General features: G+C 36.7%; 1 protein-coding gene across 3 annotated transcripts in view; it reads right to left on the bottom strand.

Moving 5' to 3' along the window:
* Positions 1-24,116, bottom strand: part of rgs6 (regulator of G protein signaling 6) — a 93,273-nt gene that overhangs the window by 22,528 nt on the left and 46,629 nt on the right. For 2 of the 3 annotated variants that reach the window (XM_065256906.2, XM_065256907.2), the window contains exons 3-6: positions 6,078-6,174; positions 3,527-3,577; positions 3,312-3,418; positions 655-706 (exon numbers count right to left, since the gene is read on the bottom strand). In XM_065256906.2, coding sequence (XP_065112978.1) covers positions 655-706; positions 3,312-3,418; positions 3,527-3,577; positions 6,078-6,174 — 307 coding nt within the window. Of the gene's footprint in view, positions 1-654; positions 707-3,311; positions 3,419-3,526; positions 3,578-6,077; positions 6,175-6,350; positions 6,415-24,116 lie in introns of those variants that run through there. The other variant, XM_065256908.2, reaches the window with a different exon arrangement.

Here is a 24,116-nt window from a genome sequence, read left to right as displayed (position 1 = left end):
ACACTTAAATTGAGACTGAATTTAGCGAGAGAGGCCATAACCTGCGATTGCTTGCTTTTTATTATTTTATTGCTTTTCTTTTATTGCTTTTATTTTTATTTACTCTTTTCAATAACCCCTTTCCCCTTATAAAAGAGTGAGAGAGAGAGAGAGAAAGAGAGAGTGTCTTTCTCCATACTATTTAATTTTTAATTTTGCACTATATACTTTATTTTTTACATTTACTTGCACTATTTGTATGCAGCCCAGCAGCAAATGCTTTGACAAATACAAATGTACAGTTTTTCATTAAAGCACACTTAGATTGAAATTGAGAGAGAGAAAAACAAACACACACGTCCGGTGTCAGTGATTGGATTTTGTGTCCTCCTGTGTACAGTGTGTATAATCTCTCCTTGGCCAAGTTTATAGACAGCAGAGACTGTGAATGAGTCACCATTGACCATCAGTGAACATCTGCCCACCATCCCCACAGACAGACACTCTGTCCAACAGAGTAACTACTGTAATAATCCTTAGATAGTACAGCCCATCCAATGACTGTGACTGTATGAGATAGATTAGCATGCCAAAACATTTCTACACTAAAGCCCAGCGCATTCTTCACCAGAGAGCAATAAGTCACCGGAAGTCTGATCAGCCGTCTGTTCTTACCATAGTCTGTGTTCTCCGGCTCCCAGCAATTAGAGGGCCAAAAATATGGAGCCTGGGAGAGAGAGAGAGTGAGACAGATAGTGAGATGACTAAATAAATCATGGTGTGTGAAACATAAACTTTAGCCTTGACCATTGGCAACTTATACAGGCCAATAACCACCGACCAACTACACTTTGATTTTATGTGATGTTTAGGGGCCGTATTTAATGTCACAATAAAAATGTATTGCACAGCATTGTCATCCTTCAGGTGACAGCATTGAAAAGATATATGTATAGACTTTGAGATACAAATTTCTGTTCCTTCAGAATAAGGACCAACTACAGTGGTTTTATATTAGATTAGATGTAGACAAAGCAACGGAATGCAGATACGGAAAGTACATGATGTGACTATACAAATCCCAACATATAAATAGGAAAATGTTCGCATTATTATGTCAGTTATTGGGAGCAGTATGCTAGCTGGAGCCATTTACTTCCAGTCTTTGTGCTAAGCTAAGCTAGCAGTGGGTGCGCCAGACAGAGTTACAGGACGCACAGAGATTAAAAAGGTATGAATGGACTTATCTAACTCTGGGAGATACGATGAATAAGCTAAAATCCCAAAATGTCGGCGTGTTCCCAACATGATTTGCTACGATTGACTGTGCGTTTCTTGATACCTCTAAAAAAGGTTCCCCTGTTTTAAGTCCTAAAAGCCATGTAGCATACTTTCTTCTTTATTGTTTATGCTAAAGACATAAATGCGAGAAAATGTGAAAAGCAATAATGTATGACCTGTTATGGTGTTAAAAAACTATCTTGGTTTGGAAATGCCCAGAAATTGTGAAACTCCCCATTATATAATATACTTATTTTATTAATTGGAATTTAAATGACTTGTTTTTGTAACTATGCAAATCACACCCAAACTTTCAGTGACTACTTTCTTGTTTGCACAAATTTCCTCTGGATTCAGGTCTGAATTAATAATATTTTGCCACCTGCTGGCTTATTACTAGGCAAAGTTGAAGCCGAAATAATGATTCAATTTAGAGCAGATATTATCAAGTCAAGAAATGTGTTATGTTACATAAGACATTAACAATATTTCTAACTACTGAACAAACTCTTCATAGAGCCTGTTTGAATGGCTACAGGCGGCACGAAGCAAATGATGGTGTAGATTAAGATTGTTATCATCAATGATCTGATGAGGCGTACAGAGCTTCAGAGAAACACACAAATGCTAATGAACGTATCACAAAAACTTGGATTCAGATACGCTACTGTGCAAAAGTCAAAAAGCCACCATCACTAGCTTTGTTGTTTTAGCAAAGTTTTAATGTCCATCCATATTATTTTTCACTGTTTTTAAGATACAAACAGAAAATACAGGAAATATGTACACAAAATTAAAAACAAAACAATTTTCAGAACTAAATGTCTTCTTCGGGCATCAGTCAGTATTTAGTGTGACCTCTCTTGGCATGAAACACATCTTGAGCTTTTTTGAGGAGACTGAAGTCCTGAAGTCATTCGATTAGAATTAAAAATTAGGTTTAATTTCATTTAGGTTTAAGAAATCCTGCATTTGCCTGCTTTTGTTCCAGTGGAAGGGGAGTTTACCCTAAATACTTGACACTTCAGCTTAAACATACTGTTTTTAATACTACATACACATTTCCTGTATTTTCCGGTTGTATTCTATTAAAGAGACTGAGAAATTATTATATATGATCATTATACAATTGCAAAAACAACAAATCTAATGGTAGCATGGTGCCCTAATCTTTTGGACAGTACTATATGTGACCCTGCCTGAGAAACCCAGCAAAAACTTTTTTCTACATTAAATCATCTTAAATAAATGACATTCTTCTGTCAGTATATAACCTTGATATCTTTATATCATAGTATATTGACTCAGTAAGGTCATGTAAAAGATTAAAATCTATGCTTGAAATCAAACTTTGATGCCCCTAATCTCATAATTGATTTTGAGACTTTGGCTTGGATTGGGTCACATATATTTATATTAATACTGTATTGTGGTATTTAAAATAGAGGAAAGGAATTATAAATATACAACATATAAATAAAATATTTAAATAATTACCAAAGAGATGATGGAGCTTCTCACAATTTTACTTTGTGAGTCCTCGGCCAACTCTTCTTTTATCAACTAAATCAGTAACTAAAGAATTTCCATTTTATGGGATTCTGTTAACATGAGTTATTTTACATTTAACCTTAGATCTTTAAAGCACAGCAACAGACAACAAAAACATGCTTGAAATACAAGATTCTGAGTTCATTTCTGTGATATACTGCCTGACCTACAGAAACGGTACTGTAGTGAAGAACTGCGAAGCTGGTGCATAAAAAGACATCTGGAGGCAGAGCTGATCAAACACAACCCTGATTGTTTAGGAAGTGTAAAGGTCAGCGATGGTGGCATCATCGAACATACAGCTTGTTCAAAGTCCAACAGAAATGTGATTTCATGCAAGGCAGATTCAGTGTTGTCACAATATCTCAGCGCTGTTAAAGTGTAGTAGGAGATTTCAAACAGGAAAGCATCTTAGCAACCACATCAGGGCTGTCTGGATGTGACCCTGGACTACCACATGACTCATATCGTTGCTGGTTATGTAAGATATTTAAGCTTACCTGAAAGCGGTAAAATGTCCCATCATCCTTGAGGGTCAGAACATGGTCAGAGATTGGAAATATGTAGCCTTGGGCAGCGATCAGGCTGCCAATATGAATAGCCTCCGCTGTAAGAACAGTAATCTTTTGTTGTAATGTCTTTGCTTTCATCATAACAAAGCATGCAGACAGAAATTTGCATGTCTAAGATGTGTTTTCTCCATAAAAGCACCTACCCGGGTCATCTATGTTGAGGTTTTTCATCATCCACTGAACAATATCTGAACCTGAAGATTGGAAATAGGAAACGATATCACCTCATTTTTTGCATGCAAATATGTGCATATGATTCATTCACTTCTCAAAACCTTGTAATAAGGAAACCAAAATGGTATGCTAAGGCACGATGTGCCTTCAATACATCTGTGCAATGAGTCAGGGTAAACCTTAAAGGATTTACATTACACAAACACCACCAACAACACCAATGCTTTTCGTCCAAATCAGCTATTATTGGTTATCCAGATGTGGGCCACAATTTTGAGTCACTCAATGTAGTAAATGTCTTAAGCGATATGAGCTATAATAGGTAATAGGTAATGATGATCACTATCATTAAATTACCCTTTTAGAGGTATACAAGAGCCTTCTGTCACCAGTCCTCATCACCCTGTTAAGGATTATTTTTCAGTACGTATTTTGCTGTAATTACTGCACTTTAAAAATTGTTTAGTAAATATATATACAAATACAATGTTACTGAACTATTGCTATGATCATTGTACATATACAGTGAGGAAAATAAGTATTTGAACACCCTGCTATTTTGCAAGTTCTTCTCATCGTAGGTGCATGTCCACTGTAAGAGAAATAATCTAAAAAAATCCAGAAATCACAATGTATGATTTTTTAACTGTTTATTTGTATGATACAGCTGCAAATAAGTATTTGAACACCTGTCTATCAGCTAGAATTCTGACCCTCGAAGACCTGTTAGTCTGCCTTTAAAATGTCCACCTCCACTCCATTTATTATCCTAAATTAGACGCACCTGTTAGCTGCATAAAGACACCTGTCCACCCCATACAAGAATCCAACTACTAACATGGCCAAGACCAAATAGCTGTCCAAAGACACTAGAGACAAAAGTGTACACCTCCACAAGGCTGGAAAGGGCTACGGGGAAATTGTCAGGCAGCTTGGTGAAAAAAAGGTCCACTGTTGAAGCAATCATTAGAAAATGAAAGAAGCTAAACATGACTGTCAATCTCTCTCGGACTGGGGCTCCGTGCAAGATCTCCCCTCGTGGGGTCTCAATGATCCTAAGAAAGGTGAGAAATCAGCCCAGAACTACATGGGAGGTGATGGTCAATGACCTGAAAAGAGCTGGGACCACCGTTTCCAAGTTTACTATTGGTAATACACTAAGAGGTCATGGTTTGAAATCATGCATGGCACGGAAGGTTCCCCTGCTTAAACCAGCACATGTCCAGGCCCGTCTTAAGTTTGCCAATGACCATTTGGATGATCCAGAGGAGTCATGGGAGAAAGTCATGTGGTCAGATAAAACAAAAATAGAACTTTTCCACTAAACGTGTTTGGAGGAAGAAGAATGATGAGTACCATCCCAAGAACACCATCCCTACTGTGAAGCATGGGGGTGGTAGCATCATTCTTTGGGGGTGTTTTTCTGCACATGGGACAGGGCGACTGCACTGTATTAAGGAGAGGATGACCGGGGCCATGTATTGCAAGATTTTGGGAACTAACCTCCTTCCCTCAGTTAGAGCATTGAAGACGGGTCCAGGCTGGGTCTTCCAACATGACAATGACCCGAAGCACAAAGCCAAGATAACCAAGGAGTGGCTCTGTAAGAAGCATATCAAGGTTCTGGCGTGGCCTAGCCAGTCTCCAGACCTAAACCCAATAGAGATCTTTGGAGGGAGCTCAAACTCTGTGTTTCTCACGACAGGCCAGAAACCTGACTGATCTAGAGAAGATCTGTGTGGAGGAGTGGGCCAAAATCCATCCTGTAGTGTGTGCAAACCAGGTGAAAAACTACAGGACGTTTGACCTCTGTAATTGCAAACAAAGGCTACTGTACCAAATATTAACATTCATTTTCTCAGGTGTTCAAATACTTATTTGCAGCTGTATCATACAAATAAATAGTTACAAAAAAAATCATACATTGTGATTTCTGGATTTTTTTAGATTAAGTCTCTCACAGTGGACATGCACCTACGATGACAATTTCAGACCCCTCCATGATATCTAAGTGGGAGAACTTGCAAAATAGCAGGGTGTTCAAATACTTATTTTCCTCACTGTATATGACCCTTTCTGTGAAATCCAACCTACAGTCTCATCTGAGATTATACAGTAAGCATCAAAAAATCTTTGCCATGACCTTTAAAATTAGTTAAAAATATTGAGGTTAAATTTTCACAGATGGGGCCCAAATCAGTCCCTTAGCCCAGTGGTTCTCAAACTTTTTCCGCGTGCGGCCCCCCTTGTGTACGGTGCATTCCTTCGCGCCCCCCCCCAAAGAAAATGTATGACAAAAAACTGTTCTAAAATTGTACATTTTAATTAAACAAAACATATTAAATTATACAAAGTAGTGCTGTTGGTTAGTAGCCTTATTTTTTTTAGGTTTAATTACACAGAATCCCTGATAAATTAATGTATTTTATAAAATGTCTTAAAACTGGGGCCCCCCTGGCACCATCCCGCGGCCCCCAGTTTGAGAACCACTGCCCTAGCCAACAGTTATCAATTATCTACCTGTGACTACGCTGGGAATCTTTGACAGGAAGCTCTTCACCGTTCTGACAGGTACACCTTCTGTTTCATCTTGGAGGTGTGTGATGATGTCCTCAATCTTAAAGACAGAAGAAAAATATTTTTTTAGTTTATCTGCAGTTTCAGGATTTAAAGCACCTTTAGTCTTATTCTGAACTCATACCAAGTATTACAGATTTACAGACTGACAATGACAGACCAACAGGTGTTAATCGCAAACAGGTGTAAATTTACATACTGTTACATTACACTTACATTGTTAAATTGCATTACCAGCGGTAAAGACACACAAAGCCCTGGCCGGGTCTATTTATATTCACGAGATCTCAGACGGCTACGAAATTGTCCTTTCACTTTTGATGGAACATCTGTTCCTATTGCTTTCTGGATACACATGCGTCTAAGCAATGAAGGAGGTCTTTGGATACACAAGCTCGCACCTACGGTCTATAAATAATCCCAGCTCTGATGAAAAAAGCTTGTGGTTCACAGGAGAGAGGGAGAGTAATGAGATTAGGCAGCGTTTTGTGCTTTGGAGATTGTATGTTGTCATCGCCGATCTGCGGTGCTTGACGCGCTTTACCGCGCGTGTCGTGTAGGAGGTGAGATCTCAGTTGCTTCGGGGAGTTTTAATGCACAGCTATATATAAACAGTAAAAGCCGACCCCCGTGAGCCCACGAGAAGTGCTGTTGCTAAAAAAAACAAAGCCCACTTCACTTCAAGTATGGAAAGAGGACACTACATCATCAACATCATCATCAGCTACATCCAGCGAAACACAGAATTTTGGCATGAGGACACACCCTCATCTAAAACATCCACTTATTTTACAAAGCATACCACGTGAGACTGTCTCATTTCATCTCTCGGCCCATAAAAGCACTTCAGTTCTGTTAATACTTCCTTTATCCATTGGCTAAAACACACATCTACAACGCAAACTACTCTCAATGGGTCGATGAATGTTGCCGTGTTCCCAGGAGAGTTCCTGGCTGTATAGAGACATCACCAGCAGGCAGGAAGTCTACCTTTAGGGCAAACGGCAACTAAGGAAGGCGAAACAGAGCAGTTGATGACAGCTTAACATCCAAATCAATGCTGATTAAATGCTATACTTTCGGTTACAAAGGGTGTCTGGATAGTGTGCATGAAACCTGTTTTAGGAGACCCCAAAACCAAAACTTCATGTGATGGCCAAGTATTGTTAAATGAGAGGAAATGCCATTAAGCAAACCTAATGCATGCCACTGCTTATCTCTCAAAGAGATGCTCTTCTGTCGGCTCACGATGGGATGTCACGGTATTTCAGCAGCACTCTCTAGAGAGCTCTTTTTAGGATGTGCTCTTGGGTTGGCACCATCCCATAAAGCACTTAACACGCGTCATAATCTGCCAAAACACTGTGTTGAGTTCTCATTAGATTATCACAACACCGTCCTCCTCAGGAGTCACAGCAGGGGGCGCTAAATGTTACAATTAGCACGATTGTTTCTTCAGGAAAAGCTAGTGAAAAGCCGCTATATATACAAATAACAGGAAAAATTTCATGTCATGATAAAAAAAAAATTTAAAAACCAGAAACTGAGGATGCAAAAATCCAAATCTTGAGAAAATCGCCTTTAAAAGTTGTCCAAATGAAGTCCTTAGCCACATTACTAATGATAAAAACCCTTTTTTATATATTTAAGGTAGGAAATGTACAAAATATCTTCAAGGAACATGATCTTTACTTTATATCCTAATAATGTTTGGCCTTAAATTAATTATTTAGACCAATACAAAATATTTTTGGCTATTGCTACAAATATACCGGAGCAACTTAAAGGATTTGTCAATTTTCTTAAAAGAAAAATCCAGATAATTTACTCACCACCATGTCATCCAAAATGTTGATGTATTTCTTTGTTCAGTCAAGAAGAAATTATGTTTTTTGAGGAAAACATTGCAGGATTTTTCTCATTTTCATGGACTTTAAAGGAATAGTCAACTCATTTTCAATATTAACTTATGTTATTACCTTAACTAAGAAGAGTTGATACATCCCTCTATCATCTTAGTGCGTGCACGTACAGTAAGCGCTGGGGCGCGCTGCGACACTTCGATAGCATTTAGCTTAGCCCCATTCATTCAATGGTATCAAACAGAGATAAACACATCAACGTTTGTCCTATTTAAGACGAGCAGTTATACGAGCAAGTTTGGTGATACAAAATACTCCCAAAAGTGCTATTCAGCCAAACAATATAGAGGGGTTGCAAGTTTACAAACATTGCAGGGTGCGGGCGCAACCAAGGGGCAGAAAGACCGATTGGTGAGCTGATCTGCTACTGCAACAACCTTAATTATTGAAGCGTTCTTTAATGTTTGTACATAAATAAGACTTGATTTTAGTTGTATCTGTTTTTCTGTCTTTATTTTTGCAGTGTTACTGTGATACATGTATGAATTATAATTTTATAATTATAATGCTAGTAACGTAATAGTCGCATCTACTGGTATGTTAACATCAGGCACCCAGCACTGACTCTGTTGGTACTATTTTCCACGCAAAAATTCCTTGGCATTTTGACTTACAGACACCGCTACTAGCATACAACACAATGCACGTCTCTTCTTTCTGCCCCTCGGTTGCGAGCGCAACCAGTTAGTGACGTCGCCGTGCAACCCGTCTATAGTTACCCTTTTAAATCCGCTTAGAAAAGCGCTATGTTTTATTATGTAACACCAAACTTGCTCGTATAACAACTCGTCTTAAATAGGAAAAACGTTGATGTGTTTGGTCACTTCTAACTTTATCTCTGTTTGATACCATTGAATGAATGGGGCTAAGCTAAATGCTATCGAAGTGTCGCAGCGCGCCCCAGCGCTTACGTGCATGCACTAAGATGATAGAGGGATGTGTATCAACTCTTCTTAGTTAAGGTAATAACATAGTTTAATATTGAAAATGAGTAGACTATTCCTTTAAAAGAGCCCAACATTTAATACTTAACTCAACACTTAACAGTTTTTTTCAACGGAGTTTCAAAGGACTATAAACGATCCCAAACGAGGCATTAGGGTCTTATCTAGCGAAACGATTGTCATTTTTGACAAGAAAAATAAAAAATATCCACTTTTAAAGCACAACTTCTCGTCTAGATCCGGTCGTGATGCCCCAGCGTGACCCCACGCAATACGTCATGACGTCAAGAGGTCACAGAGGACAAACGCGAAACTCCGCCCCAGTGTTTACAAGTGTTGAGAAAGAGGAGCGTTCCTACGTTGTTGTATGTCAACTAATACTAATTAATGTCTTTGTGTCAGTTTATTGTTTACAATGGTCCGCAAATGTGCGTTTCATATATGTAACACGTGACCTCCCTATGTCACTACGCATTTACGTTAGGTCGCGCTTGACCGGACCTAGACAAAAAGTTGTGGTTTAAAAGAGCATATTTTTTATTTTTCTTGTCAAAAATAACAATCGTTTCGCTAGATAAGACCCTAATGCCTCGTTTGGGATCATTTAGAGTCCTTTGAAACTCCGTTGAAAAAAACTGTTAAGAGTTAAGTATTAAATGTTGGGCTCTATTAAAGTCCATTAAAATGAGAAAAATCCTGCAATGTTTTCCTCAAAAAACATAATTTCTTCTCCACTGAACAAAGAAAGACATCAACATTTTGGATGACATGCTGGTGAGTAAATAATCTGGATTTTTATTTTAAGAAAATGGAATTCCTTTAAAGATGCAGTGTGTAGATATTAGCGGCATCTAGCAGTGAGATTGTGAATTGCAACCAACAGCTCAGTCCACGGTTCCCCTAAACGCATAGAAAAGCTACGGTAGCTGCCACAGGACAAACATGTTTAAGACTAAATATAGTATTGCCAAAACGCAGTTTGTCCGTTTTGGGCTACCATAAAAACATGGCGGCACAAAATGGCGACTTCCATGTAAGGGAACATAACAGTTCATTATGTAAGGTCTTTATACACCGCTGATGATATAGTTATGTAGATTATATTGCATTTCTGTCAAGAGATCCTTATAAATGTTACACACTGCACCTTTAATACTTAAGGTTTTGTGGTCTAGGGTCGAAAATATGAAATCATTTTGACAAAATAAGTGATGTGAAGACATTGCTCATTATTAATGTGGCAGGAAATATTAACATGACACATTACATTTCTACAGTGGGTGTCGGAAACTTTATATGTGAGTGGAACAAGACCCACCCACTTTTTAAGACCAATAATATTGGACACACTCACTTTTTTCTAATTTAGTACATATGTCTGTTAACTTGTCAGAGTGCCATTACTGAAATCCACTAGAGGAGTTCCCTAATAAATTTAACTTTGTTTAATGCTTCCTGAAATCCATTCCACTTGGCTCATTTAGAGTCCATATAATTTAAACTCCATTTCATGTTTTCACTACTTTGCCTGCTGCAATTCAGCGAGTCACGACACACAACAAAGTAAACAAAGCTTTTAGGATATAAAAGCAGTTTTTAAGTAAAAGGCACTGGAATACAAGAAAATGGCATCTACTTCAGTAAATGTTTTGGACCCACCCACATAGTTTTGCTTCTGATGCCCATATAATTGGCAAATGCTTTTGTCCAAACGACTTACAGGGCATTACAAGGTAGAATTTTTTTACGTGTGTGTGTGGCCCTGTCCCAAATGGCACCATAAACATTAACAGTATTAGTTTACACTTTTGAGAAGTAGTGCCACTTTGACTGTTGGGAAGAAGTCTGCTGCGAAGGAAAAGTGCGCATCAAGGGTACATATCGACTGAAAAGGAGCACCCTCTAAATGACAAATGGGATACCCTATGGTCTTGTGGACTTAACTCTTTCCCCACCAGTGTTTTAAAGATCCTGTTTTTCCTGATCCCATTTTTCAAACTTTAGTTAGTGTGTAATGTTGCTGTTAGCGCATAAATAATGATAAAGCTCAAAATTCAATGTCAAGTGATATATTTTCTTTAACAGAATTCGCCTTTCAAAGCATACAGTGAACGGCCGGTTTGGACTACAGTCCTCTACTTCCCGGTTAAATGACGTCAATATTAGAGCTTTGACTAAACTCCGCCCACAGGAATATGTCAGTCACCAGCTAAGCTTAAATGGCTCTGGCTAAGCTAAGCTGCTGTCAAATCACAACACAATAAACAAACTACACAATCACAACTCGTTACGTATTTCTGAAGGAGGGACTTCATAGAACAAGGAAGACATCAGCCCGTTTTTAGGACAGTGAAAACAGCACTAGAGAGTAAGTAAATTGTGTGAAAAATACCACTTTTTGCACACAAAACATGAACACATCTTATATTGTGCACCATAAACACAATCATAGCTTCAAAAACACAGGAAAACGAGATCTTTAAAAAAAATTGCCAGTGCCAGCATTTTTTATGATTTTCACAAATAATTCCTTTCAGAAAATATACTTCTTTAAATATATAAACATACAATATATCAAATAAAAGAACAGACCCTCTGCTTTAAAAAAAAAAAAAAAAACTTTCCTCCTAACTTTAGTTGTTCTCTTTTATCACCTCTCAAAATGGGTAGGTTTCTTCAAAACTAGCAAATTTTGAGAAAAAAGCTGAGCAAATTGCAGTTTTGTGAAGGACTTTTGATCAGATACAGAGCGATGACCAAAACATACACAGAGTTCTTACAATTTACCCTAAGGGGTTGCTGCCGGGTTTTATAAGTTGGGTAAGAGGGCCACCTGGTGGATAATAGCGGAAATACGGATTGCCGGAAAAACTTGTCATTGGTAGGGAAGCGTTTTCTCTTAATTGACAAATTAACTCGTCAATGGCAGGGAAAGTGTTAACAGACAGGCGTATGCAGCGAGACCATTAAGTGTCCTATCAGGATAAAAAAGATGTACGTCGCGACGTCGCCTCCCTCCATTGTAACGAATTGAAGCCAAAAATGTCCGACCATGGTTGCCGCCATCTTACATAAAAACGTCAGTTTGGAGCCAAGGCATGCACAGAAGGAATCGTCCATGGAGCCAGAGGCGAAGCCGCGGTATCAAACTTCCGCCCAAACGCTCGGGCGCCCAATTCAACCACGACAATCAAAACGACACGCCCCTTTTCAATAACATTAAATTACTAGCTAAAATGAAACTTATCACAAAAATGAACACTTGAACATTTATCAGCGTGATAACAACTACCTGAAAGGACCAAACCCATCTTTCAGAAACTTTTATTGGAAGTGTAAATATTTTTTTAATTTAGAGCAGATTCCCATTCGTTTGAATGGAGAGGGCAGGGTTTATGACTTGTACTGCAGCCAGCCACCAGGGGGCGATCAAAGAGCCAGAGGCTTCACTTTTCAAGACTTATGAGGCGCACTCTACAGTATATGTGTTTTTGGGTTCAAACTCTTGACCTTTGCACTGCTAACGCAATGCTTTACCACTGAGTTATACAGGAGCAGATTAGACAAGGAAATATAAATTAAGTTCAAAATGCAATATTTCAGACTTTAAAGTTCCAGGTTATACATAACAGCAGTACACATTAAATGTCCTGTCAAGTCTGCCAAGATTTGTTATTAATATACAGAGAATAAGTTAAATGTCAAACTCTACTATACTGACATCTTAACATTTCCACTGACTGTAGATCATAAGCAAGGTCAGTTTCTAAAATGAGCATTGATTGGATTCCTGACAGTAACAGTAAAACAAGAATCAATCAACACAAATCAGTCATGCAATTTTTTTAAAGCGTAACTAAACCCCTGGTCAGAGCCTGACTCCACCCACTGGCAATATTTGAAAAATGCAAGAAAAGTGGGCAGATCCTAACGGAGATAGAGGGGATGAACTGAGTGTGTGGTGAGATCATAACAAGGGCGTGGTGAGCTTGAACCTGCTGACGTCACGAGTCATTTTTTGGACACAACATCCAATAGGAAAATTCAACTGCAGTAGCCACCGTTCAACCTGAAGAGGGCAGCACGCAGACGTTTTTACACCATATATTGCAGTATTGAAACACTTTATAACCAAATGTCAAAAAAGTTACTAAAATCAATGAACAGCACTAATAAAGCATCATTCTTACAGATCATTAACTAAAAAAAGTTGGTTTAGTGTTTAGTTACTCTTTAATAACAAAATAAACACCAAAAAGGTTAATTTCTATGATCAAACAACACTCGCCCTCTGTAGACCATTTTTATTAGGCTTGCTGTAATGGAAATGTATTCATTTAGTTAACAATAAAGAGTGCATTGAAAAAAACATTTGCTATAAACTAACACATTTTTGTTAGGCATGAATATAAGTGGAATAAATGAATGTTTATGTAATATTCATATTTCAACAAGGTGGTAAGATGTGTTTTTCTGTATTTATGCAAACATGGTGATGATGAGAAGACAATGACTTGTCTCTGTAGGCTTCTGTGAATGAGAGCGAGCCACAGATGTGGGTGGTTAGATATTAGATTCGCTCTTAAGTGCCCCTTCTCAATCAAGACCATCTTTCAAACTTGATTACAGCACGTCACAACAGCCCGCAAATGGCACTCTTGCACAGAAGAAGAGAGAAAACAAGGACAAATTTACAGATCTGTTTAAGCCGGTCGAGAGGCAAGGTCATTGGGAAGGTGGATGGAGAATAAAGCAACTTCTAGCGCACTTGATCGCCTCCGCAGGGTAAATCCACAAAATTAAAACACAACACTTTGGAGATATAAAAACCATGGCTGCGTAAAAATACAAAGCAAGCACGGCGTGAGCTAGTTTGCCAAGACAGGTTAGTGTTGCTATAGATAACGGCATGGGGAGCTGATTATAATACCTTTGCAGTATCCTGTAACTCATCTGCTCAGTCCCTGCTGGAGATGTGTGCACAATCGATGCTGTTGATTTTCAGCAGCCAGGTCCTGATGAATGACACTCAAGCTTGTCCCCCTAAGGCGCATACTGACGTGACAAGCATGTCTTATACTCGGAGACTGCAGAGTTATGACAGCTTAAAACTCACAGCGGGATAATAATGTGTTATGAAATATGGTTAAAGGTATCCCAGAAGCATTGTGCTCATTCAATACTTGGAAAATGCAAGTTTCAATCCAAAGAAAGAAATATATCTTTGAGAATTAAGTTGTAGAAAAGAAGGGAAAAGGATATGGTAGATTCACATTTATTATAACTTTAATATCAACAATTATAATACAATGCTTTTGCTTCTTTAGTTATTACCATAACACCATGTGATCCAAACAGTGCAAAGGTCATGGGTTCAATTCAAATGGAACACACATAAATAAAAAACACAATGCATTTGTACCCTTAACCTTAAATGCAATGTAACTTGCTTAAGTTGCCAAATGCAGCAAGTTAGGACCTCAAAAAAATAAGAAAAAGGTGCATGATGTCCCTGACCACACCAAAATAACATAATTGAGATGGAAATAAACTTTACATGCTGCATTTGTATCTGGACTTGAAGTAATAGTTCAGCCAAAAATCATAGTTATTTTAATTTATAAAGTTTTAAATATATTTCTACTACAAAACTGCATGGATTACCCTGAGAAGGCCTTTGTTTATGCACATTTTTTGGTCTTGAAGGAGGTGGACCCCATATTTCTAAAAACTGAAAATGTGATCCGTCTGAAAAATGATGGACATGTGCATCTCGGACGGCTTGAGGTTGGCTAAATCATGGGTAAAATATCATTTTTGGCCGAACTATCCCTTTAAGTAGAGACTCATAACATCACTGAAAAAAAATGATTCATTCAATGTACTCAATTTTTTAAGGTAAGTGGTTGCAATCAATTTATTTAAGCTACATTTTAAAAAATAGTAAATTAAAATACAATAAAAAACTTTTGTTTAAATGTATATTAAATAAATTGATTGCAACCACTTACCTTAAAAAATTGAGTAAATTGAACGAATCATTTTTTTCAGTGCATCCAGCTGCCCCACCTGCACACGCTGCTGACGCTAAGAGTCTCTGTTAGAAACACCTGGCCTTGCAGCTGGGACATGAAACAGCAGACAGTCAGATGAATGCCGATCTCTGCTGAACTTTTCTCTCATCAAAACGTGTTTCTGCCCTCTGTATGTCACAAGCTGATGTCTAAATGCAAACTCTCCACCTGGATCTTCAAAGTTTGATGGATTCAACATCCTGCACAGCTAGAGATGTCTCAATAGTCCTTGTCACTTACCCTGCTCTCTCTCTCTCTCTCTCTTTCTCTCTCATAAACTTCTAAAGGATTTTAAAGGGTAAATTAAGGTAAACAATTGCATTATCAAAAGAATGTACACAATGTCACAGAAAAATAAAATGTCAAGTACTTTAGGTTTTGATTTGATGTTTAAGATATAACACCAAAGTGAAGCAGAATTTCTAAGCAAGATCATGTACTCTACTATCATGTTTTCATGTAGCTCAATGGTTAGACAATGGCATGAGCAGTGCAAAGATCATGGGTTTGATTCCTAGGAAAAACACAAATACTTTGTACTAACACTTTCTAATGCACTGCAAGTCGCTTTGGATAAAAGAGTCTGCCAAATGAGTAAGAGATTATTTGAGCATTGACTAATAAATCATATGTAACAATAATTAAAGTCCATGTAAAATCTAATATTAAAAATGTTCTCAGTGTATCACACCGCAGAAAAATGTGGGATTAACCACCCAGTCAAATTTTAATGATAAAAAAGTGAATAAAATAAGTTATCAAAATCTTTCAAAAATAGGCAGGATTCTCTGCTGTCTGCGCTGAAACCACGCCCATTCACTGTTTAACGGTGTAATTCCACTATTCAACATAGTTTACAGTCTTTGTCAAATGTTTCAGCAATACATTTCTAACATTTATAATGTAGGGTAGAACCATTACAAAAGTAATGTGGGACGAAAGTAACAAAGTGATTTTCTCCGAGCCCTGATAAAATTAGCATCCCAAACTATGACACAATCCTTGACAGACCTGACAAATATCGCGTTATTTACTCAACGTTTCCGATGTAGATCCAGAAAGGTGTTTTCAACCATGATAAGTAAATTCCTAAAGCGGTCATTTTTTTCTTATAACGCGTTGTGTTTTTGGTTTCATGTGTTAAAGTACGGATCAATCTACAGGTTATTTAGTGCTCTAACACTTTCTGAAGTTTGACTTCTCAGAGTTTTTTAAAATAAAAGTAAATCGGGTTTAAATGTGAGAAGATCCTGTCGGGACGAAAGCAACACTTGTTACTTTTGTCCCCCTGCCAATACTGTTGTATATGTTGTAAATTGATATTATACTAATTTGATTTAATTTCATTTTAGTATTCAAACTGTTAAAAAATGTTTATTTACAACTATTTAAGTTTATACTGTTGGTTGCTTTTGAAACATTTGATAAAACTGAAATTTAAAATGAATATGTAATGTAATTATTTTTTACTAAGATAAATTACTAAATATGTTTGCAGTTACATATTAACGAGGTCATAGTCATGTATATTTAATAAAAAAGTGTAACAAAAATCTATGTTGTTCTTGTGTTAACAATGCGCTAATATGTTCAAAGTAAAATTATGCAGAAGTCATTTTACATTTGTTCAAAATTCCACCTGGTATTGATAGTTGTGAGTTACTGACCACAGCAAAAATAGATCTCTGTCTAAAACATTATCTTTTAAAATTATTATTATTTTTTTTAAATGGTACTTTCACCCCCTTTCTCCCCTATATTGAAACATTTCTCTGAAATGACTACTTGGACTTTAGACAATATTAGTTTACACAATACTTGTGCTATAAGCTGTTTCACATGCTCGTCTAATGCCGGCTGCCGTTTTGTGTAATGACTTGCCGTGATTTATCTTTTCATTTTAAAACACATGTTTTTTCTTCAAGCTATAGACCCTAGTATAAATACTATACCACCAAAGATGGACCGCTTGCAATTTCCACCTCACATTTTGAAATACGACATGTTGTCGCAGGTTCTTGGTACTGTGCATAACTGTATCAATTTATTTGAGCTAAAATGACACGCTCTTTCACACAGCAATGAGATTATGTTCATTTAGCCGTCTAGCTGGTACTTATGGTACCAGAACTCACATTTTCCACACCAAAATGAGCATGCTATTGCGACTGTCTGTTCAATGATGGATGGTGTAAATCAACTTGCAGTCATATATTGAACTGTATATGTATTTTATAGCTGTATTCAGATTCATGTTAAACCTCTGAGAAGATCATGTTGTTAACTTTCAAATTGTCTGATGAACAGGAGTATAGGTAATAATTTAGGATTAGTTCACTTGAAAGTAAACATTTTGTCATTGATTTGAATCATATTATGCATTTTAATTTAAATTATTATTTTGTATTTAATTATTATATAGTAAGAAAGCAAACCATCTTGGATGGCATGAGAAATTTCAAAAAATTAAATGAATAAAAATCAATGAATGAAATACTGTATTATTAAGGATCTAAATGCACCCATGCTCAGTAAGACAGTGATGTAATAATGTAGTACTGTATAACACGTGAAGTGCAACTGATGTGATTTACAATGAAATGGGTCTTGGTTAAGCTGAAAAGATTTACACACAAGGCCCTGGCATGCTACAGGATAATCCATAACCCTGAATTCACCTCTTAAAAATCATTATAATCACAACAAAGCCTGTGTGCTTATCGTCAGTTGAATGGATTGTCTTTCGCTACTGGGTTTTCTAGTGATTCATAATTACAATTAAAAGCGCTTCAGCAGACACCTGAAGGTCAGGAGCTGCTTTCTGCTATACTGGTGCTTCTTGACAGCAGCTGTGAGATGGGTTTCCTGAAGGAAATATGATGACAGGTCGTCAGGCTTTGAAAAGAAGCCATAGACTGTTTAATGATCCTCTCTTCTATAGAAATACAAGTGTAGTGGAGCTGCAAACCTTTAGAGCATCTTTCATTTCATTCATCATGGTCTTGATTGATATGTTTGACTCATTCATTCATTTAGTTGTTTGTCTGTTCATTCATCCACTCATTTGTTTGCTTGCTTGTTCATTGATTTTTCATTCATTTTTTATGCTAGTGGTCTTGTTCTCAATGAATGACTAATTTAATTGAACAAATTCGTTCATTCATTCTTTCATTCATACTGTGGCCATTTCGCCTCTTGGCTTTTTTAAATGTTTGCATCATCAAACTTGACGTGAAGAGGTTTTTTTAGGTCTTGATACATCTCACTGTTTTCAGAGACATGAGCATTTCCTTAAAACAATTTACTGCTCTCTAATCTCAGTGATTTTCATGACATGGTCTAATGGAGCTGAACAGCAGTGGTATCTACACAAAGCCTACTGTATACAGCATTGCACTCAGCAGCACTGTCACACAACACAGATGAATTAAACACAAAAGCAGGACTAGAAAAGCACAGAAAACAACATAACACTAAAAACGTATTAATTAAACTTTTTAATAAATGGCCCTGGTCTTGTTGGAAAGATAAAAAACAATAATTTTAGTATAATTTTTGCTTTTACTGTATATAGGTCATTCTCACAAAACATTTAATTATACTTTAATTATAAGACATTTAATTCTGTAACACAAAAAAACTATTGTGTTCTCTATCTTGCACAAAGAATAATTTTAACAAATAATTTTTGTATTTAATTGCTTTTTCTTCTGAAATCTCATTACCGTAACAGCTGTGTTTGAGTGCGGTTGTTATTTTTAACAGAGTAAAATTAAAATATTGTGGAAAAAATTAATTTGATGTTTTACTAGATATTCTCAAAGAAAAAAATGAAAAGAAAAAAATGTAGAATAATTATAAAAATGAAGAAATAGTTGGAAAAAAGTGTCCAATGACGTTTGTTCTCATCCTCTGTAACATTTTTAAAAAACTGTTTACACATACACAGATATTTACATAAAGTTTGATTTTGTTTGAAAAAAACATCTGGATTACTTTTTATAAATGACTATCATGTTAACAGATTACTTTATTTTTTTCAAGTAAAACAAGTATATCTCCTTATCACACTGTGTACACGCCTTTTTTATTTTCATTACGATACAGGTTGTTTTCTACATGAAAATTGTTTTTTTTTATTGTCTATTAAAATATACTTCATTAATGTTTTATGTATGATTAATAAAAAAGTGCTTAGGCATCATCATGGCTTCTCTTTATGGTGTTGACAGTTTACAATGGTTACAATAATGAGATTTTTAAAGGATTAGTTCATTTTCTTAAAAAAATCCAGACAATTTACTCACCACCATGTCATCCAAAATGTTGATGCCTTCTTTGTTCAGTCGAGAAGAAATTATGTTTTTTGAGGAAAACATTCCAGGATTTTTCTTATTTTAATGGACTTTAATGGACCCCAATACGTAACAGTTTTTATGCAGTATAAAATTGCAGTTTCAAAGGACTCAAAGGACTTTTAAACCACAACTTTTTGTCTATCTCTGGTCCTGTGACGTGCCAGAGCGACCTCACGCAATACGTCATCACGTGAAGAGGTCACAGATGAGGAATGCGAAACTAAGCCCCGGTGTATACAAGTGTGGAGAAAGAGGATTGTTCCGACGTTGATGTATGTGGAATGATACTCATTAATGTTTTTGTGTCAGTTTATTGTTTAGAACGGTTCGCAAATGTGCGTTTCATATATGTAACATGTGACCTTTCTACGTCACTACAAAATTACGTGAGGTCGCGCTGGCGCGTCACAGGACAGGAGATAGACAAAAAGTTGTAAGACCCTTATGCCTCGTTTGGGATCGTTTAGAGTCCTTTGAAACTCCGTTGAAACTGCAATTTTATACTGCATTAAAAATGTTAAGTGTTGGGGTCCATTAAAGCTCATTAAAATAAGAAAAATCCTGGAATGTTTTCCTCAAAAAAACATAATTTCTTCTCGACTGAACAAAGAAAGACATCAACATTTTGGATGACATGGTGGTGAGTAAATTATCTGGATTTTTTTTTTTTAATGGACTTATCCTTTAAGGTCTTCGTGAAAATCACCCATATAAATGATTTATATAAACAAGTCTTACATTATGACCTGCTGTATGTTCTGTTTCTTTATAAAAACAGTCAACATGTAAAATCTTTCTTTAGCTCCGGCTATGCCTCATTGTTGTGAGCACAAGTGGCGCATTTTCCCTCATGGGGTCTCATTTATAAAGCATGTGTATGCAAAAAACGGGGCTGGAAACATGCATACACCAGTTCCCACGCAATGGTTATGAACTATAAAAAACAAACTTAATGGGAGAATGGGCTTGCAAGGGGGCATCTGAGGATGATTCATGCACGCACACTTGTAGGTGATCTGTGATTTATAAAGGGAAATTTGCTTTGTTTTAATATTTTTTGGCGTATGCAATTTTTGGCTTTTGTGCATAGACTTTTAGTAAGGATCCTACGCACAGTTTTCTAAATAAGACCCCTGATCCCCTTTGGGTCCACCATGAATATAAGCTTACAGCCAACAGTTTTCTGAAACCCCACTGCGCACACTTCAAAATACTTAAACAACAGCAATGCACTGAAAGTCACCAAATCACAAATTACACAGACTGAAAGTCATTAGCACATTTACATTGCATTTGCTCCCAATTGCACTTTCAGACCCAAATGAATTGTGTACTAGACAAACACCATTAAAAATTGCTTTGAAAATGAAACATTGGAAAGAATTACACTCATCTCATGGTGAAAGTGCAGCGTGTTAAAAGATATCTGAAACCAATCCAGAAAGAATAAAAAACACCATTGATCAAAGTATGCTTCTTGGCAAGTGTTCTCACCAAAATAACTGTACAGCTATGTCTGTTTTAGCAAAAGAAAAGAAACTGATAAAAACACGTTGTTTATCATTACATGAACACATCACATACACCACATGGACATATTTAACATGTTCTGCCTATGCCTAGTAAATTATTACTGTGACTATGACAGCAAGGTACAGTATTGGGGAGGATGGTGGTCTATCCATTGCAACATAAGGGACAAAAACATAGGCAGTTCAAAAATGAGTCCATTAGATGTCATCACCCATTAAAGTAGAAACAGATGAAGACAAAGCTAAAATAAATGTATATTTGTTCAAATGTGTTCAATAAAGCATAGAAAACATTAGGATTTTATGAGCATAAAAGAAAACCAGACTCCAAAACCACACAAATAAGGCTGAAGACATGCCGTTGCTTTGATCTTTTTAAAATCTTGTAGGAGTCTCTATATCAAGCAAGTCTCTGGGAATTAAATTGCTATGCCAACGCCATACAAGACCGACCATTACTTCCCCTGGTGGACCAGTTGTGTGCCAGATATTTCACACAACATTAATATCTACAGTGCGGTACGGCCAAATGTCAGACTTTAAAAAATCTTGCAGATGGCTGAGTTCATTACCTTCGTTTCTATAATTACATGACTAATGAAAGACGGGCAGAGAGTTAATACTTTTAAACCTATCATGACAACTTTTAATTTGACATTTCTTTATCAGGTGTTTTTGTGATATGTGACTGCTTGTGAAAACCCAGCTTACAGTAAATTATTATTTTGTGATTCATTTACTGTTCGTGTAAATTACTGTTTGTGATCATTCTGTGAGAATATACACTTGACATCTTTAATATTGACTGAGGACATTCATGTCAAAGACTGAAATTAAAGTGAAATCAATGATTGAAATCAAATCTCCTAATCTCATAATTAGATTTTGAAACTTTAGCATAGATTTCACAGACAGGGTCACATATTATTTTTGGGATTTTTGCCACTTTTCTAAGTAGAGAGGGGAATTATGAGTTAGGGACACTCCAAGCATGCCAACAAAGTAGTGCAGACTATTGAAGTTGGCTCACATTGTCCCCATGCTGGATGCGTATGGGTCCAAATTTGCCCTTACATACCAAAGTGATGGCGGCCCTGTGGCACGTCCATTCTGTGCGTTCATAACATGAGATAAATTTCTGTACCAACAGGTTGCAGGGATTTGTATTCATTACAGTAATACTAAACATAAAAAAGCACGGCTCGCTACCAGTTACACAAAAAAAAAACGGATTTGTGATGTATCTGTAATGTCTTATGAGCAATAAAATATTCACATATTTAAAGAGATGCAAAAACGTGTGACGAACGTTCTGTGGGTTCCATCTCGACTTGCTTTGTCCCAAATATTTCTTCTTGTGCACTGGTTGGCTATGCCGAACACCTGTGACATACTGTGACAGTCCCGCTGGAAAGCGAGTGCATGGTGCCATTTAAACATGCTGTCCTCCAGGACAGGTAACTTCTTATTAATCAATGTGATGATAGTTAACTTGTAATAAATGACTTACTAGTGTTTGGAAATAAGGTATCCTAAACCTCCTTCCTGATGGCAACACCTCATATGCCAGTGTAGGAGATGTGACATATCTTTATTTATTGCTTGACCTTTCCTCAACACCCTTCTTTCATCAGAATGATTTAACTCCCAGACAAGCGCAACCACAATTTGACTTACTTCAGCGGACGATGAGAAACACAACGAAAAAACATTAAGTTAGACGACACTCAAAACCTGCCCGACCGGTGACCAACGGCTTGGCATTTAGGGGAAAGCGAGACACAACGTAAAGCTTTTTGGTTTGGCTCAATCATTCGAAAAATATTTGAGTTTGATTAATTATATTTTTACACAAGCAACACACACATCTCTGCTACAAATGAACATTTGAAGTTTGTTTCTAGTACTTACCATTCTTGGACAATTACACCAAATGTGACAGAAGTGCAAACATTAAAACTTCCCCCATAGGTGGGGTTAATTGTAACAGGCAGGGGGTGAGTTGTAACACTTGCTAAAAATTAGTTTGCATGCAAATATTTCAATACTATTTTTGTCTATAAACTTGAGGTGGATATTGTTTATATATCTGACTATAATAGACAGGTATCCACACTATATTCATTCATCCAGCCCTTTTCTAACAATAGTTCAATTATAAATAGATACAAATGTCTAACTATGTGAGAAAAAGCAGCACAATTATAACAAAACATTTTTTTATATGTAACCCAGTCTGTAATAACCATACTACAGTTTCAAAATCAAATTCTGAGAAAATGAGCATCAAAGTCTGATTTTAGCCATTCATTTTATTATGATTTTAATCTTTGACATGACCTTATTCAATCAATATTAAAGATATGAACAAAAATAAATTTGACACGCGATTTCTGATATGAAAGGCACATTTATTTTGTTGGCAGCCAGCAATCATTCATGTGTAGCCTATTTAAAAGAATTACACTAACGTTAGCGGTTTTCATATCGTAAGTGCTGAGGAGTTAGTTGTAACACAGCGTTACATTTAACCCCGCTGGGTCAAAATATTTTCAAGCCCACCAAAAAAGTTGCTAAGAGCTGCAGACATTTCAAAACAATGCTATGTTTTAGTCAACAAGACACTGATTAATATGACATAGCATTGGATTTGGTTTCTTACACACCCAACTTAGAAACCGAAAAAAACATTATGATGAAAAAATGTACTTACATGCCACCAAAACACCAAAAAACATTATACATTTCCAATAATTTGCAGGAGATTGTCTTTTGGCAGCGTGAAAAAAATACCGGAAAAAACAAAACGTTCAACCTTGTGCAACAATGTAAACAGTCCGTGTTACAACTAACCTCGCGTTAGTTTTTGCCCCGCGCCCCTACCCAGCTTTAAGCAACATGAGTAACTTAAACAGCTGAACTGACATTAAATATATGCAAATGAGCAGCAATATGAAAAAAGTGCACATGCAATCTGCCTCTTGATGTCATTAAATACTGTAATTGAGTCAAAACCCGTGGCAGTGATGAAAACAAGACAACCCGCAATGATTTCATTACTGTCAGTGTGAATCTAAATCGATTTCTGAAATTAAAAACATCAACCAAATTTTTCTTCTTTTACAAACATTGTATCATTTAATGATCAAAAG

This window comes from Paramisgurnus dabryanus, chromosome 12, assembly GCF_030506205.2.
Source record: "Paramisgurnus dabryanus chromosome 12, PD_genome_1.1, whole genome shotgun sequence".
NCBI lineage: Eukaryota > Metazoa > Chordata > Actinopteri > Cypriniformes > Cobitidae > Paramisgurnus > Paramisgurnus dabryanus.
This window is presented reverse-complemented; position numbering and strand designations above follow the sequence as displayed.